Source organism: Cervus elaphus, chromosome 4 (genome assembly GCF_910594005.1).
Source record: "Cervus elaphus chromosome 4, mCerEla1.1, whole genome shotgun sequence".
In the NCBI taxonomy this organism is placed as follows: Eukaryota; Metazoa; Chordata; class Mammalia; order Artiodactyla; family Cervidae; genus Cervus; species Cervus elaphus.
Window position 1 is genome coordinate 64,761,987 of NC_057818.1, and position 17,215 is coordinate 64,779,201.

Genomic DNA, 17,215 nt, shown 5'->3' on the forward strand with positions numbered 1-17,215 from the left:
ATGATAGTTATATTGTACTTTTCTGTGAAAAATTGGTCTTGCTGCTCACTTATGAACATGCAATTTTATGTATGCATATTATGCTTTGAAAAGTGTATGTAAAAACTGTACAATATTACAGTCTCTTTGTCCACTAACAATAAATACAGGGCTCTAAGTGCATTCCACAGTCACAGCCCACTGAGGCTAAAACTGTCTCTTGAAGCAGAAGATCCCTCCAGTGTATGGAAGGATTCCACACAGCATCTGTTTCTCATGGTTAAGACGATTCATCACCGGGGACATTTTTGTCCAGCATTTGGGAGGTGGAGGCTGGTGGCTGTTCATTTTTCTCCTTGAAGCTGTGTCGGATCCCATATCCAAAGTATATGACAGATCCTAGTAGGGAGATGAGACAGTGAGAAGGGAAAGTAGGTGCTCTCCCTACTTACAAATGCCCAATAGATCTCTTATTACGGCATCTGACATATTTGGGGAGGGCTTCCAGGAAGAGGACTCGCTTCTGTCACTCAAGAGGACTCTTCACCCCAAAAAGCCACTCACCAATCCCCATCCAGATGCCAAATTGGACCCAGGTCCCAGCGTCCATCTGTATCATCAGGTAAATGTTCACAAAGATGCTCACCAGTGGGAGGACAGGCAGAGCAGGGACCTGTGGGCAGAGTCAATTCATCCCTGAACACACCCCAGACATCTGAATTAGAGACTCTACCCCAGGAAGAGCAGGAAGACTCCAGTTCTACTCAGGTTGTGTGTTCAGTGGCTACTGGGACTGGGTTTGTAAAGCACCAGTGTGGATGCTGAGTGTGGATCCAGGAAGTGCCCACTGGTTTTAGCAGTTCCCTTTGCTCCCTGACCCAACAAAGATGTTTATTCTTCAAAGCACAAAGACTTCATTCAAGGTGAACACTTTGGGCACGTAAGGTTACCTACCCTGAAGTGAAGAGCAATGGGGCTCTGGGGCTGCCTCCAGATGATGACTGTGACCCCAGTGATGAGCAGCAGCAGCAGCACAATCACTGTTGTAAGCCCAGGGTCTCCAGAGAACACCTGGCTGGGCCACTGGGCCAGGATCAGGCTCAGGATGGTCAGCAGGAGAACTGCAAGGGTCAAGGTGGAGGAGAACAGGAAGGACCCAGAAGACAAAGACGTCAGGACCTCGGGTCACACCCCTCCCTGAAACCACCAACATCAGGAAGAGCCATCGTATCCCCCAATTCCTTCTCAACTGCCAAAGACACAGAATCCCAAACTATGTTGTCAATTTCAAAATATGACCAAAGAGAAACCCCACTCCGAGCAGGAAGGCACATCCATAGACAATCTGGCCAGATTTCTGGGTGGGAATGGGGCTGGTAGGGTACCACAGAGTCTTCAGAATGCTTGAGGTTCCTGCTTCAGTTACAGGTTCTGAAGGACTTGGTACATGATCAGAAATCTCAATTTCCTCCTTTATTTTCTCATTCTTGCTTAAATTTTGGTCTTGTTGGTACCTGAAGGAGTGATATCAAGGCTGTATTCACAGCAGCCCCTACTCATTCAACATCAGACAGCATAATCCACCTCTTTCTTGCCTTAGGCTAATGAGACATACAGAAGGCAGCAAGAAGACAAGAGGATCACCTCCCCATCACCCCCCAAGAGTCCAAGACTCTCAGCCAAGGTTAGTGGAGCCTCACCTGAGGGCAAGTATGGAAACAGCCACAAGGGTGTAAGCAGGAATAATCCCGGCTGACATGAGTTTCACCAGATCAAGGATGCTGAGGAGTGATGCCGTGAACCCTAGAATGAGGGCGGGAGGTGGGGGATGAGAAGTCACTGGATACATTCATGTTAAAGAAATTGGTCAAAGAAAGAATGATCCATTGACGGATGAATGGATATAGAAGCTGTGGTGTATATATATACAATGGAATACTACTCAGCCATAAAAGGCACACATTTGAGTCCGTTCTAATGAGGTGGATGAACTTAGAGCCTATTATTCAGAGTGAAGTAAGTCAGTAAGAGAAAAGCAAATATCATACATTAATGCATATATATGGAATGTAGAAAGATGGTACTGATGAACATATTCTCAGTCCAGCAATGGAGATGCACACATAGAGAACAGACTTATGGACAATGGCAGGAGAGAAGAAGGAGAGAGTGAAATGAATGGAGAGTAGCATGGAAGCATATACACTAATGTACGCAAAACTGACAGCCAATGGAAATTTTCTGTATGACTCAGGGAACTCGAACTGGGGCTTTGTAATAACCTCGAGGGGTGGAAGGGTGATTTAAGAGGGAGGGGACATATGTATACCTATTCATATTTATTCTTCATATTTTTCTTCATATTCTTCATATTAATCTTCATATTCAAGTAAATTCATATTTATTATCATACTTATTCATCTTGATGTATGACATATCAAACCAACATTGTAAACCAATCATCAACTGATTAAACATAAATAAATATATTTCTTTAAAAAGAAAAGGAAAGAAAAGGCTTCCTCTATTCACCTGTCAGAGTTCCAGAAGCCAAGATGGCCATGACGGGGGTGCCTGTATGGGTGTGGATCTGGGCAAGAACTTGGAAAAGGAGCCCATCAGCTGCCATTGCATAGATCAACTGAAACATGGAGACCATGGCCCATAGGAAGCTGGAAGAGAAAATGGAAACGTGTGAGGATGTGCAGAAGCAGGAGAGACCAGGGCACCCTCAGTTCCTAGTCTACATGGTGTCCTTCCTGTTGACTCTCAATCCCAAGGGCTGGGACACCTGAGAATCTGACAGTAGATGAGGAAACCAGGACACTGACCTGTATAAAAGGGTACACAGTAAGACAACAGCCATGACATATGCAGCCGGGTCCCATCCAACCTGGAGGAAAGCCTGTGGTAAGGGGCTGTAAGGGTAAATCTGGTAGTAGGGCACCATGAGGGTGAGCGCCGCTGAGACTCCAGAGTACGCCAGAAAGCCAATGAAGATGGAGATCACCATGCTCAAGGAGATGGAACGCTGAGGATTTGGGGCTTCTTTCCCTGCAGGAGAGGTGGAAGTATTGTGTCAGGAAAAACACTGGAATGAAAGCTGAAAATACCCTTTCCTTTTGCATGTCCAACACCAGGCTTCCCTATCTTTCACCATCTCCCTGAGTTTCCTCAAACTCATGTCCATTGAGTCGGTGAAGCCATCCAAACATCTTATCATCTGTCACCCCCTTCTCCTATGCCCTCAATCTTTCTCAGCATCAGGGTCTTACCCTCTACCAACCCCTGTGCCCAGGGGCAGCCCAACCAGCGGCCACACCCCTGATGGGACACATAATGACCACGTTACCTGCAGTGACGATGCTATGAGCACCAAAACATGAGGTGAAAAGTATAGTTGCTCCTTGGAGAATCCCTTCAAAACCAAAGGGCACAAACCCTCCAGAACCCAGAGGGCCCAAGCTACGGTGAGAGAAGGAAAGAGGAAGAACATGGGTGAGGTGAGTTCAGCCACTTCTACTGGGCTCCTCCCTTCATACCTCAAGTCCTGGGCCCCAGGGCCCCCATAATCTGGATCCACCAGCCCAGATGTCTTTAGTCCCCACCATATTCCGAGCTCTGCACCAACACCACCCATGTATTACCAAGAGGATCCTCCTGACCTAAAGGTGCTGCTGGATCCGAATGTGTTAGCTCTGTAGTCCTGTTCTGTAAGCTGCCAGTTGTGCAGGTCTCCCTTAATGAAGCCCGAGAGGATCATGAAGATGGGAACAAAAAGATTCAAGCCTGTGGACACTTTGAATATCAGGGTTGTCACACGAGCTCCCAGAATCAATAGTCCTGTGGGAAAGTTGGAATATGAGACATCCACGGTAATTAAATCCATAGACACAGAAAGCAGGCCAGTGGTTGCCAGGGGTTATCGGGTGGGGTGGCATGGAGGGATAGACTGTGACTGCTCAGTGGGTACAGGGTTTCCTTTCAGGGAGATAAACATGTTTGGAACTAGATGGAGTAAGGGATACAACACTGTGAATGGACTAAGTCCCAGTGAATTGCACACTTTGAGAGGCTTTCCTGGTTGCTCAGCAGTAAAGAATCTGCCCACAACGTAGGAGTCACAGGAGACACAGGTTCAATCCCTGGGTTGGGACAATCCCCTGGAGGAGGGCATGGTGACCCACTCCAATATTCTTGCCAGGAGAATCCCATGGACAGAGGAGCCTGGTGGGCTACAGTCCATAGAGTTGCAAAGAGTTGGACATGACTGAATCGACTTAGTGCCCATATACACACATGCATTTTAAGATGGTTAATTTCTTACTGTGGCAGTCATCTCACAATGCACATCTATCAAATCATCAATTTATACACCTTAAACTTATACAATATTGTATATCAATTATATCTCAATAAAACCAGGAAAAACAATGCATAAGTTTTATGCTATGAGAATTTCCTCTCAATGAAAAAAAAAAAAATGTTCGCTCTCAATACTGAGGAAGAGTCTTGTCACCTTAAGTAAATGATTCTGATCTGGGGTGGTTTGTCACTCAAGGAACATTTCCCAATGTGTGGAGACATTCTGATGATCACAGTTTAGCACCAGATTCTAGTGAGCAAGGCTGGAGATGCTACTCAACATCCGACTATGATTTTTTTTTTTAATTCCCTACAATATGAAGCTTAGGACAGACCCAGGGTGGGAAACAATTCTCTATGTCTTGCCTCCCTTACTCATAACCCTGATCCTTCTTTCCAGTCCTAATTCTACCTTCCGCCACCTTAAGCCTTTCCCGTACCAGCCCCCTCCCCCAAACCCCACTCCTTCCATCCAGTGCCTGACCCCTTCTCACCAGTCATCAGCAGCACCAGGCCCAACGAAATAAAGTCTGGGTATGGGGCCAGGAAAGAGGACATATGTGGAGAGAAAGTTCTCTCTAAGGCTTGAGAGATTTGGTTCCCAATGAGGCTGTCAAAGGTGTAACTCCAAGCCCTTGTTAAACAGGAAGCAGCTGCAGTGGCAGAAGAGAGGTTAATGGACAATAATTAAACCCGTACAATGTACCCTGGGATGTATTTAGGGGGAAAACAGACAAAATACTCTGAAATAGTTCCTTTTCATGGGATTGGGGAGAGAAGAATCAGATGACTCACAAAATAGGTAAACTATTTAACATGTGAGGAAGAGACGAAAGCTATGCAAAAAAAGAACATGGTGAGGTGGGACCTGGGGGTGGCTGGGAGATGAGTGTTGACATTTTAAATCAAGTGGTAAAGGATAACTCCATGAAGGCAACAGCTGAGCAAAGACTTTCATACTGTGAGGGGAAGAGCCTGTGGGAACTGCCTCCCTCTCATCCACCCCCTACAGTGCCCTCTCCTCTAGTGAAGACCCTAGGTACCCTCATAGTTTACTGACTCTTAAGCCCCACTTCGTCCCCCTCCCCATCATCTCACCAGCCACTAAATACAGTAAGAGGTTCCAGCCAATGACGAAGGCGCAGAGTTCTCCCATGGTGACGTAGCTGTAGAGTTAGGCAGAACCGGAGCGTGGTACCCAAGCCCAAAGTTCGGCATAGCAGAGTCCAGACAACACAGAAGACAGGGCGACCACCGAAAAGGAGATGATGATCGCCGGTCCAGTGATGAACATGACCATGACGCCGGCCAGGATGTACACACCAGCGCCCAGAGTCCTGCCCACGCCCAAGAGCACCAGGCCGAGAGTGCTCAGCGGAGCTCCGCGACTCTCAGGCTCCTCCCGGGGCTCCAGTGGCCGCCTGCGGACCAGCTTCTGAACAAACTGGCGAACACACTGACGCAGCATCCTAGACGGAGCTGAGGAGGTTACGGTCTGCTGAGAAAACAAGACACAAAGTCATCAAGCAGGTCCATCTGCCCTTGGCCCTGGGAGTCCAATTCCACGGAGCAATGGAGTGATGAGGGGCAGGCGGTACAAGGACACATGGGCAAGTTCTCCATCTCTGCGCTTTGGTTTCCTCAAACATAAATCAGACATTTAATATGCTGCAAACTTGCTGGAAAGGTTGCTTAAAGAGAAGTGAGGGATGGGGGGGCGCAGAATACATCTTCCCGAGGGTGCCACTTTGGTTTTTGGGCTGTCTTGAGATGAAGTCAATGAAGATACTGTGACCTGAAGAAAAGCCTTTTGCCTGTCCCTTCGTGGCTGAAAGTAATTTAGATTAGGGGACCTAACAGCTCCATGTCCCCAGAGAGCTATTATCAGAGAGAACTTCTGGTCTCAGAAAGGCTTGTCAGCACAGAGGGGCAAACATTTGTTAACCAATCGTTTGCTCTCCTCATCTTCTGTAACCAAGCGGGGCTGATCTCAGAGAGAGAGAGAGAGCCGTGAGTGGCAGCTTGAAGCGAGGTCTTAGTTCTCCGCCCGGGAATTGGACCTGGGCGGCCTGGATGAAAACCAGGAATCCTCCTCCTTGTCCAACACGGGCTAGAGGCTAGAAACAAGGTTTCCCTGGCTATTGCCCCCACTGAAAAATGGGAGGAAAAAACTGAAAAAAAAATTAAAATTAAGAAAGCAGCTTATTACTAGAGACACAACACAACAAGCAGGAGAACACACAGAGAAATAGTTTTTTGTTTTTTATTTAAGACAGAAGCAAGGCAGAGTTTATGCCTGTAGAGAAAAATGTGGGCATCCCCATAACGAGTAGGATCCCCATAAAGATGCAGGTAAATTATTCATACAGGGCAGTTCTTCTAGGTGTGTTTGCCTTTGGCCAACTGTCTGGTTTCTCTTTCCACACTTGACCTGCCCTAGGATCCTCCTGGTGCCCTAGATTTCTTTCTACTAGAGATCCCCCAAATGTTTTTGAAATGCCAACAGATAGTGCTTTCTCTGCACCTGTTAAAGCTATTCATGACCGGAGGGTCTCAAATTTCTGGAGCGACCAGCCAGAGACAGAATAAACAGGTTTTATTTTACCCACAAGTGTAAATTAATAGATTGCTGTACATCATAAGTAGCTTGAGGAGAACAGTCTTCTTATGTTTGAAAAAACAATAATTAGAAGCCAAGAATTTGCCATACAAAAGTCATAAAGATTATAATCATATTTAGCATTTCATCTGTGGATATTAGTCACTCAGTTGTGTTCAAATCTTTGCAACCCCATGGACTGCAGCCCACCAAGCTCCTCTGTCCGTGGGATTTCCCAGGCAAGAATACGGGAATGAGTTGCCATTTCCTCCTCCAGGGCATATTCCAGACCCAGGGATCAAGCCCGAGTCTCCTGCATTGCAGGCAGGTTCTTACCGTCTGAGCCACCAGGGAAGCCCAGCAGTTCATTTAATGCCATGTAATTCACTTCTGTTCCGTTTGAGTCCAGTTTTTCTATTAGTTCTGTTGACCTGGCCTGATGATTAAGGATGATGGTGACAGTGATAGTTTCAAGAAGTTTGTGAGGTTTTTGTTAAGGCTGGTGTGATTTGTCCAGTGAGGTGAGTACCTTGATCACTGGAGATTCTGGAAGGCATACTCCAAGTGGAATGCATATTTATTTTTTACAATTTTCTTTTCATTGTAAGGGCATCAGTCTTGCAGCCAGGAAAGGCTTTAACCCATCAAATAAAAATGAGATTTTTCAGGGAGCCAGGAAAAGCCGGGCAGTCATCTTGGGTATCCCAGAGCCCTGACTGTTTAATCAGCACCTATTGTTTACCCATTTTAAATTCCCTCAGTTAGGAGTAGACCTCTGCCACGCTCTTCCCTGGTGGCTCAGATGGTAAAGAATCTGCCTGCAATGCAGGAGACACGGGTTCGATCCCTTGGTTGGGAAGACCCCCTGGAGAAGGAAATGGCAACCCACTCCAGTATTCTCTCCTGCAGAATTCCATGGACAGAGGAGCCTGGTGGGCTACAGTCATAGGGTCACAAAGAGTCGGACACGATTGAGTGACTAATACTTTCACTTTCAGTTGCTATGCCAGAAGGATATCAGGGTGTCCAAAGTCTGACAATAAAGGTTAAGTTTTGTAGAAGAATGAACTTTATCTACATGTGCCATAATCTTCAGAGATCATGAAATACTCCTTATTTTCTCAACCAAAGTAGTGAGAGATCTCAAAAGCAATTACAAATCACTTAGACCCAAAGAGTTCACACAGTCTGTTATCAAAAGCAGCGCTCCAAGAAAACATTGTTCTCTTAACAGAGAAAACCATATTCCAGTCTGGCAACAGCTTACTATTAATAACAACATGTATTTACCTAATTAATTTTGATTCAATTTTGGAAAGCCCTCTCTATAGATCTTAAGAGGTAGCACTTTTGCAAAGGCATCCAAATGAAACCATAACTGTGTATATGTAAAGAAAAGATTTAAGAAGGCATGTTTAAAGTCTGACTATGGACTTCCCTGCTGAGTCCGGTGGCAAAGAATCAACCTGCCAATGCAGGGGACACAGTTGGATCCCTGAACCAGAAGATTCCACATGCTGTCGTGCAACGAAGCCCATGCAGCACAACCACGGAAGCCCGCACCCTGGAGCCCGGGTTCCGCAGAAAGAGACGTGACCACAAAGGGAAGCCTGTATGTCGCAACTGGAGAGCCGCCCCCACTCAGACAACTAGAGAAAGCCAGCTCGCAGTGACAAAGACCAGACACAGCCAAATATTAAATAAATTAATTAAATAGTCTCTAGGGGCTTTCACATTAAAAATGTGATTGCAATGCAATTGACAAAGTAGCTGGGTTACTGCTGTGACTTAAAACACTCTCAGAAAATAACTGGAATTATGCCTAACATTGCACTTGTTTGTGTTGCATCTAAGGTAAAGTTAAAGGGGACATAAAGCTTAGATGAAAAAGAAACTTTGAAAGTGTTAATCGCTCAGTTCTGTCCAACTCTTCATGACGCCATGGACAGTAGCCTGCTAGGCTCCTCTATTCATGGAATTTTCCAGGCAAGAACACTAGAGTGAGTTGCCATTCCCTTTTCCAGGGATCTTGCAACCCAGGGATCGAACCCGGGTCTTCTCAAGTAGGAAAGAAAATCACAGGATAAAAAGAGAAAAGCGCAGTGTGTGTGCTGGTGGGCTGCATGAGAGGAAATACACTGGAGGACCTGGGGATGTAGTTTTTCGACCACCCCTAGGAAATAAAGTGTGGTGTGTAGCAGGAAGGAATTTGCTGATGGTGCCTGCATGTCCCTGCACATGGCTTGCAGTGTTGATGAGGAAGCACTGCTGGGCTGAGGACCTGCAGGGGTTGCAGTTCAAGGAGAGCAAGAGACAGAGGAAACAGAATTTGGGCTCCTTCACTGAGCAGACCTAGATTGAAACCTGTGGGTCTTGGAAGCAGAGAGTGAGAGCAAGCAAATTCTCGTGGGAAAGAGAGAGAAGCTCAGAGGTCTCTAGCCAGCAGTTTGGGGTTTACCTTAAAATCCTGGGTTTCAGCATCAGGTGTTCTTGGAGAGAGTCAGCCGAGAGGGGTGGCTTAGCTCTGTGTGCAGGTATTGAGCCCGGGTGGCCTGGGGGAAAACCAGGACTCCTAACTGCTCGTCCTCCAGGGGCCAGAGGCTGGAGACAAGGTTCCCCTGACTCTTGCCTCCATTGAAAAATACATTTCTCAAGGAGGAAAAAAAAATTTTTTAATCAAAAATAGGTACAAAGTGTATTATTAGAGACTCAGCACAACAAGTGAGCGAGCACACAGAGGAAGTTTGTTCAGTTAACACAGAAGCGAGGCAGAGATACATACCTGGAGAGAAAGAGTGTGGGCGTTCTCTGAGGAGGAGGAGCCCCATAACCCACAAAAGTCAGTAAAACCATTCATACAGGGCAGTTCTTCTGTGTGTGTTAGCCTTTGGCGAATTATCTGGTTTCTTTTTCCACAGCTGCCCTGCCCTTGAACCCTCATTTTCAAGATGGGTTCCATTTTTTTTCAAGGTGGGTTCCAGCTGGGAGGCCATGGGATGGGGTGGGATCCCAGCAGCTCCTATTATGGGGGGATGCCCTCCTCCCCTCTGACCCTCAACATGTGCCCGTGTCCCCCCTGGCCATGAGGCTGGGAAATCTGTCACTGTTGACCTTTAAATCAAAGAGGTTTTAGCCCTGCCATAATTGTTGCCTCAAAGTGTCCAGGAGACAAAGTCCAGCTACTCACTCTGTTCTTGTCATTTCCATCTTGAAGTGCCAACAGGAGGCTGGTTGTAAATGTCTAGCCTAGAGCCCACCTGCCTCCTTCCTCAGGAAATGTAAAAAGAAGCCTAATTGTAAATGTCCAGCCCAGAGCCCACTAGCTCCTACCTCGGGACCATATGCGGCTCCTGGGAATGAAGGCTTTTTTCTGTCCCCTATTCCTTTTTCAAAAGTATTTTTAATACCAAAAACATTTTGTATTGGGGTGTAGCCAAGTAATAATGTTGTGGTAGTTTCAGGTCAACAGCGAAGGGACTCAGTCATGCACGCATAAGTGTCCATTCTCCCGCAAACTGCCCTCCCATCCAGCCTGCACCCAACACTTAGCAGATTCCTTTGTCTACAGTAGGTCCTGGTTGGTTTTCCATTTTAAATACAGCAGTGTATACAGGACCTTTGCAAAGTCTGTAACTATCCCTTCCCCTGGCAACCATACATTCATTTCCTAAGTCTGAGTTTCTTTCTGATTTGTAAGTAAGTTCATTTCTGTCCCTTGTTTCTTGTATCCAGACTCCAGCCTCCATGACCTGCCCTGAGTTCCAAAGCGCAGCTTCAAGCAGTTGCTACTCACAGAATCTGAAACTCCGATACTTTGGCCACCAGATGTGAAGAGCTGACTCATTTGAAAAGACCCTGATGCTGGGAAATACTGAAGGTGGGAGGAGAAGGGGACAACAGAGGATGAGATGGTTGGATGGCATCACCAACTCAATGGGCATGAGTTTGGGTAAACTCTGTGATTTGGTGATGGACAGGGAGGCCTGGCGTGCTGCAGTCCACGGGGTTGCAAAGAGTCAGACACAACTAAGTGACTGCACTGAACTGAACTGAACCATGGAAGGAGCAGCTGAGAAACTACCTGAGGCAAAATTAAAGGGGCCAGAGACCCTTTAAAGTTTAATCTTCCTGAGGATTAGGAGACCCACTGCCTGGGATCCTGCACACACCCTGATCTGTCAGCAACTCCTCCCTTGACGGTTGCCATAAAACTCCTCACTGAACTCGCCTGGGCTGGGGCTCAGTTTCAATGGCAGGAGCCTGCTCTGTCCCCTGGGCCCAGCAAAGCAATAAAGCTGTCCTTTCCTCCTCCACCCAAACCTCTGCCTCTGAGGTTGGACTCCACACTGGTCTTCAGAGAGGCTGAGCTTTCAGCATCACTTCCTGTTGATGCAGGTGTAATGGCCCAGATAGAAGGAGTTGGAGGGGTGACAACCTGATCATTAGTAGACAAAGGAGACCTCATTTCTATCATTCGTTTATTTATTAATTTTTTGGCTGTGCTGGGTCTTCACTGCTGCGTGCGAGTTCTCTCTGTTTGCGGGGAGTGGGGGCTACTCTCCAGTTGGGGTGCAGGGGCTGCTGTTTCAGTGGCTTCTGAGCTCTTGAGTGCAGGCTCAGTAGTTGTGGACAAAGGCTCAGCTGCTCCAAGGCATGTGGAACTTTTCTGGGATTGAACCTGTGTCTTCTGGATGGGCAGGTGGATTCTTATCCACTGGACCACTGGGGAAGTCCCCTAGATCTCATTTCTTCTCAGGAGAATTTGCCTGACACCCAGTCTTGACCTGGTGCTTTGGACAGACGTGTAGTCAGGCTCCAGGTGTCTCCTTTAACTAAGTAGGTCTTAATTTTTTTTTTTTTTTTTGTAGTGAAACAAGTAAAGTGTACATTTAGTACATATATCTTATATGGGTACATATTTTATGCATATCAATTATACATGTACCCACATACTTCACTTTTTTACCAATGCTGCATTTTTCACAAATTGAGGATTTGTGACCACTATGTTGTCAGTTAATGTTCACCATATCTTAGAAAAAAATATTTTTAAATCAAAGTATGTACAGTAATTTTTTTTTTTACAGATTGCTATTTCTCACATTGAAATCAGATTGATTATATTATTTGCAGCCAAAGATGGAGAAACTCTATATAGTCATCAAAAACAAGACCGGGAGCTGACTGTGGCTCAGAACATGAACTACTTATTGCCAAATTCAGACTGAAATTGAAGAAAGTGGGGGAAACCACTAGACCATTCAGGTATGACCTAACTCAAATCCCTTATGATTAGACAGTGGAAGTGACAAATAGATTTAAGGGACTAGATCTGATAGACACAGTGCCTGATGAACTATGGATGGAGGTTCGTGACATTGTACAGGAGACAGGGATCAAGACCATCCCCAAGAAATAGAAATGCAAACAGGCAAAATGGCTGTCTGAGGAGGCCTTACAAATAGCTGTGAAAAGAAGAGAAGTGAAAAGCAAAGGAGAAAAAGAAAGATATACCCATTTGAATGCAGAATTCCAAAGAATAGCCAGGAGAGATAAGAAAGCCTTCCTCAGTGATCAATGCAAAGAAATAGAGGAAAACAATAGAATGGGAAAGACTACAGATCTCTTCAAGAAAATTAGAGAGACCAAGGGAACATTTCATGCAAAGATGGGCTCAATAAAGGACAGAAATGGTATGGACCTAACAGAAGCAGAAGATATTAAGAAGAGGTGGCAAGAACACACAGAAGAACTGTATAAAAAATATCTTATGACCCAGATAATCATGATGGTGTGATCACTCATCTAGAGCCAGACATTCTGGAATGTGAAGTCAAGTGGGCCTTAGAAGCATCACTATGAACAAAGCTAGTGGAGGTGATGGAATTCCAGTTGAGCTATTTCAAATCCTAAAAGATGATGTTGTGAAAGTGCTGCCCTCAATATGCCAGCAAATTTAGAAAACTCAGCAGTGGGCATGGGACTGGAGAAGATCAGTTTTCATTCCAATCCCAAAGAAAGGCAATTCCAAAGAATGATCAAACTACTGCACAATTGCACTCATCTCACATGCTAGTAAAGTAATGCTCAAAATTCTCCAAGCCAGGCTTCAGCAATACGTGAACCGTGAACTTCCAGATGTTCAAGCTGGTTTTAGAAAAGGCAGAGAAACCAAATAAGATTTGAGCCAGATCAAATTGCCAACATCTGCTGGATCATCGAAAAAGCAAGAGAGTTCCAGAAAAACATCTATTTCTGCTTTATTGACTATGCCAAAGCCTTCGACTGTGTGGATCACAGTAAACTGTGGAAAATTCTTAAAGAGATGGGAATACCAGACCACCTGACCTGCCTCTTGAGAAACCTGTATGCAGATCAGGAAGCAACAGTTAGAACTGGACATGGACCAGCAGACTGGCTCCAAATAGGAAAAGGAGTACGTCAAAGCTATATATTATCACCCACTTTCTTAACTTATATGCAGAGTACATCATGAAAAACACTGGGCTGGAAGAAGCACAAGCTGGAATCAAGATTGCTGGGAGAAATATCAATAACCTCAGATATGCAGATGACACCACCCTTATGGCAGAAAGTGAAGAGGAACTAAAAAGCCTCTTGATGAAAGTGAAAGAGAAGAAGGAAAAGTTGGCTTAAAGTTCAACATTCAGAAAACTAAGATCATGGCATCCGGTCCCATCACTTCATGGCAAATAGATGGGGAAACAGTGGAAACAGTGGCTGACTTTATTTTTGGGGGCTCCAAAATCACTGCAGATGGTGACTGCAGCCATAAAATGAAAAGACACTCACTCCTTGGAAGGAAAGTTATGACCAACCTAGATAGCATAATAAAAAGCACAGACATTACTTTGCCAGAAAAGGTCCATCTAGTCAAGGCTATGGTTTTTCCAGTAGTCATGTATGGATGTGAGAGTTGGACTGTGAAGAAAGCTGAGTGCCGAAGAACTGATTTTGAGCTGTGGTGTTGGAGAAGACTCTTGAGAATCCCTTGAACTGGAAGGAGATCCAACCGGTCCATCCTAAACGAGATCAGTCCTGGGTGTTCATTGGAAGGACTGATGCTGAAGCTGAAACTCCAATACTTTGGCTACCTCATGCAAAGAATTGACTCATTGGAAAAGACCCTGATGCTGGGAGGGATTGGGGGCAGGAGGAGAAGGGGACGACAGAGGATGAGATGGCTGGATGGCATCACCGACTCGATGGACATGAGTATGAGTAAACTCCGGGGGTTGGTAATGGATACGGAGGCCTAGTGTGCTGCAATTCATGGGGTCCCAAAGAGTCGGACATGACTGAGCGACATGAACTGAACTGAACTGAACTGAAAGTCCATAATGAGACTTTAACTTTCTTATCTGATATTTAACACTGAATATTTCCCAGATCATGTGAACCTAAAATTCATTTAGTTTAATGTCTGTTATTTTTAGAATTGCTTGATTTGCAAGTGTTTACTTTTCCTTAAGCCAATTTAATAGAGCTCCTGTACAAATCAATCTCAAAAATTCAAAAGAAAGACAAATACTGAGACATACATACATCCAGATAGACAGGGGTCTTACAGCTTCATTTTCTAAACTTAGTCATGAATCAGGTATTATAAAACTCACTGGTTTATAGACAACAGTTTTAATAAGGATAAGTTTAAAAGACTTCCTTTCCATTTCCCCCTCCGTCTCAGGAACTGGAGATTATGAGACTAGATAAGAGAAATGTACCTGAGAGTGCGATCTCAAGGCACAGGGAAAGTCATGTTCTTCTACAGGACTTGTTCTCTCAGTGTCAGAATGCTGAAAAAAAAATTAAAAGTATTTTAAAAGCTAGCTTTCTCTAATTGCACATGCAAAAAGAACCAGTTTTTGTTTGTTTTTGTTTGGGGAGGTTGTTTTTGTTCTTTGGGGCTTTATATTCCCCCCAATTTCAAAAAGTTTTGTCTTAGCCAGTTTTCTGTGGAGTCCAGAGAATTTTGTGGCCACGGCATGTCATAATAAAATGTCATCTTTGTCTTCTCTAGTCAAAGTTTTATAGCTAAAACTTAGACCAGATAGTGCTCAAATTGGCCCAGATAAGAATGGCAGGCTGGCTGATAAAATGCTGTCCCGGCAGAAATTGTCCCTCTGAGCAGATGGGGTCTAAGTTTGATCAGATGAGGGGGAACGAGATGGCAGAGGAGGTAGACATGGAGTTCCTCTCTCTCCAGAGATACATCAGGAATTCACCTTCAGACACAGGAGATCTTGCAGAACGCCAGGTGAGAGCAGGCAGGAGCACCTGGACACCAGAGAAGAACATATAGAACCACACAAAACTCAGTGGGGTGAAGGAAGTGGGGGGAAAGAGAGTTAGTAGGACTGGACTTGCTTTTGGAGGGTCGGGGGACTGAAGCAGGGATCTGATCCCCACATGTACGCCCTTGGAGGGTGAGGAAACTGGGGAGCAGAGGAGAAGCACTTGAGGCTGAGGGTGAAGCAGCTGATCTGTGAGAGTCTGAATGGAATGAGAATCACAGGGACAATCCTTGCCGCAGCCATACGTTTCCTGGAAAGGGATGCAAGGACACAAGTGCCCTGGAAGGCACAGGGCAGGGAGCTGTAGAGGAGGGACTGTGGAGCGGTTCCAGCTGTTGACTGCTATCCCAGCTGTTGACTGCAGGGAGACGCCCACCCGAGAGGATGTGGGGGAGGAGGTGGCAGTGGGAAAAGCCTGTGCAGGAAACCCGGGCAGCCGTGGAGGCAGGGCGATCCTTGCAAGTCACACACAGAAGGTGCAGCCATCGCGGTAGCCTCTCTGTCCCCACACGTCAGCCCTGGACAGCAGAAAGCCCCAGAGAGAGGCTGGCCCATACTGCCTTCACGGGGGAGGGAGCCGGGTGCATAGAGAAGGACCGGCCACAGAGGAGCTCTGAGAGCAGCTGCCAGAGGCCAGGACGAGACCCTGGGAGAACCAGAGCTCCCACGGCTGAGACAGCTGGGGTCCCTGCTCGCTCAGCGGCCCCAGAGTTCCCACGATCAGAGCAGCTGTGCCACCCCAGGCTGGATCCTCACTGGGGCTGAGCTGCCAGAGGCTAGAAAAAGCCCTTTCCTGCGGCCCTAGCCGCCAGTTCCCCTGAGCACCTGGTGCCCCGGGCCCTGCCACCCCAGCAGCTGCACCCCCCGCACCCCGTCCTCCCTGGGGCAGACCCACGCCCTCCAGGGCAGCCTCAGCAGCAAAGCCCTGTGGACGACTCACAGGCAGAGGTGGAGACCAAGCCACAGCTGAAACCCAGGGGCAGTGCGGCTGAGGAGTAGAACTCAGAACCTTCCCACCTGCTGCACAAGTTGCAGGTTGAATCCACTCGGTCAAGGAGCAGACTCTGTGTCTCTGAACATATGAAAGGACACCGAGCGCTCCCGCAGAAGAAAACACACAGCTCTGGCAGCTGTGGACTGTGGAGGCAAGAACAGGCAGGAGTAGGACCAGATTAGAGTCTGAGCTGCCCACGCAGCAGGGCCAGAGACCAGCGCAGTGTTGGAGGGCATCCCGGGGAGGCGAGGTGCCCGGAGACTCCCAGTGACATAAAGGACGGTGACAGCTGAGATCCAAGGAAAACATTTAGTGTTCTTATATTTTTTTTGACTTGCTCTCTAGTTGCTTCTGGATTTTTTTCCCCACTCTGTTGCTGTGGTCGTTGATTTTATTAGTCCTATTGTATCTACTTAGCTTTTGAGAATGTCCCCTCCCAGGGAGAATTTTTTTCTATCGCACTTTTTATTTCCTGTTTATACTTCTGCCTCTATGTTGGCCCTCTGTGGTTCTATGGGGTTCTCCTTTTTAATTCTTAAAGTTTTTAATTTTATTATTTCTTTTTCTACTTTTTCTTTGGCTTTTCTTATTGCTATTTTCCTGTTGTAGTTATTCCTTAATATGTATAAATCTTTACCTACCTCTGCTTAACTTTGCTTCTTCTATTCTTTCTTCCTCTTCTTTCTTTTTCTTACCATGTTTGTTAGCTTGATTTGTTTCTATACTTTATTCCCCAGTTGGCATCTTGACTTGGTTTTATTTTCCAGTTTGTGCTTTAGTTAATTTTATTTTTAAATGGCGGCTATCATTTTCAGTTCCCTTTGCGTGCTGGGCCCATCTCTTGTACTTTATTTGTTTATTTATTGACTGTTTTTGTTTGTTTCTGGGTGGCTGTGTGTGTGTGTGTATTCTCTTGTTTTTATTTGTTGATCAGAACAATCTGAAGGAGTAAGGGAACTTGCA

At 46.0% G+C, this 17,215-nt stretch overlaps 1 protein-coding gene and 1 long non-coding RNA gene across 2 annotated transcripts; both read right to left on the reverse strand.

Annotated features, from left to right (window-relative positions):
* Positions 1–18: 18 nt before the first annotated feature.
* Positions 19–6,297, reverse strand: LOC122692507 (cationic amino acid transporter 3-like). The gene is made up of 11 exons (XM_043900121.1): positions 5,443–6,297; positions 4,839–4,997; positions 3,645–3,822; positions 3,332–3,444; positions 2,811–3,033; positions 2,512–2,651; positions 1,680–1,782; positions 1,297–1,493; positions 934–1,100; positions 544–652; positions 19–378 (listed from the first exon to the last, which is right to left on the reverse strand). The coding sequence occupies exons 1-11, from the start codon at positions 5,498–5,500 to the stop codon at positions 260–262; spliced, it is 1,566 nt and encodes a 521-aa protein (XP_043756056.1). The 5' UTR covers positions 5,501–6,297; the 3' UTR covers positions 19–259.
* A 5,312-nt stretch (positions 6,298–11,609) lies between these two features.
* LOC122692519 lies at positions 11,610–16,456 on the reverse strand. Its single transcript, XR_006340679.1, has 4 exons — positions 16,199–16,456; positions 15,190–15,241; positions 14,689–14,760; positions 11,610–11,733 (listed from the first exon to the last, which is right to left on the reverse strand). It is a non-coding gene; the product is annotated as an uncharacterized LOC122692519 (long non-coding RNA).
* Between the last annotated feature and the right edge of the window lie 759 nt (positions 16,457–17,215).

What these genes read in the sequence shown, in the direction of transcription:
- LOC122692507 (XM_043900121.1), bottom strand. Translation starts at nt 5,500, where the DNA reads ATGGGAGAACTCTGCGCCTTCGTCATTGGCTGGAACCTCTTACTGTAT. An exon ending in CTTACTGTATTTAGTGGCTG is followed by an intron (nt 4,998 to 5,442) that starts GTGAGATGATGG and finishes CTGCCACTGCAG; the next exon opens with CTGCTTCCTGTTTAACAAGG. An exon ending in GTTTCCATACTTGCCCTCAG is followed by an intron (nt 1,494 to 1,679) that starts GTGAGGCTCCAC and finishes TCACTCCTTCAG; the next exon opens with GTACCAACAAGACCAAAATT.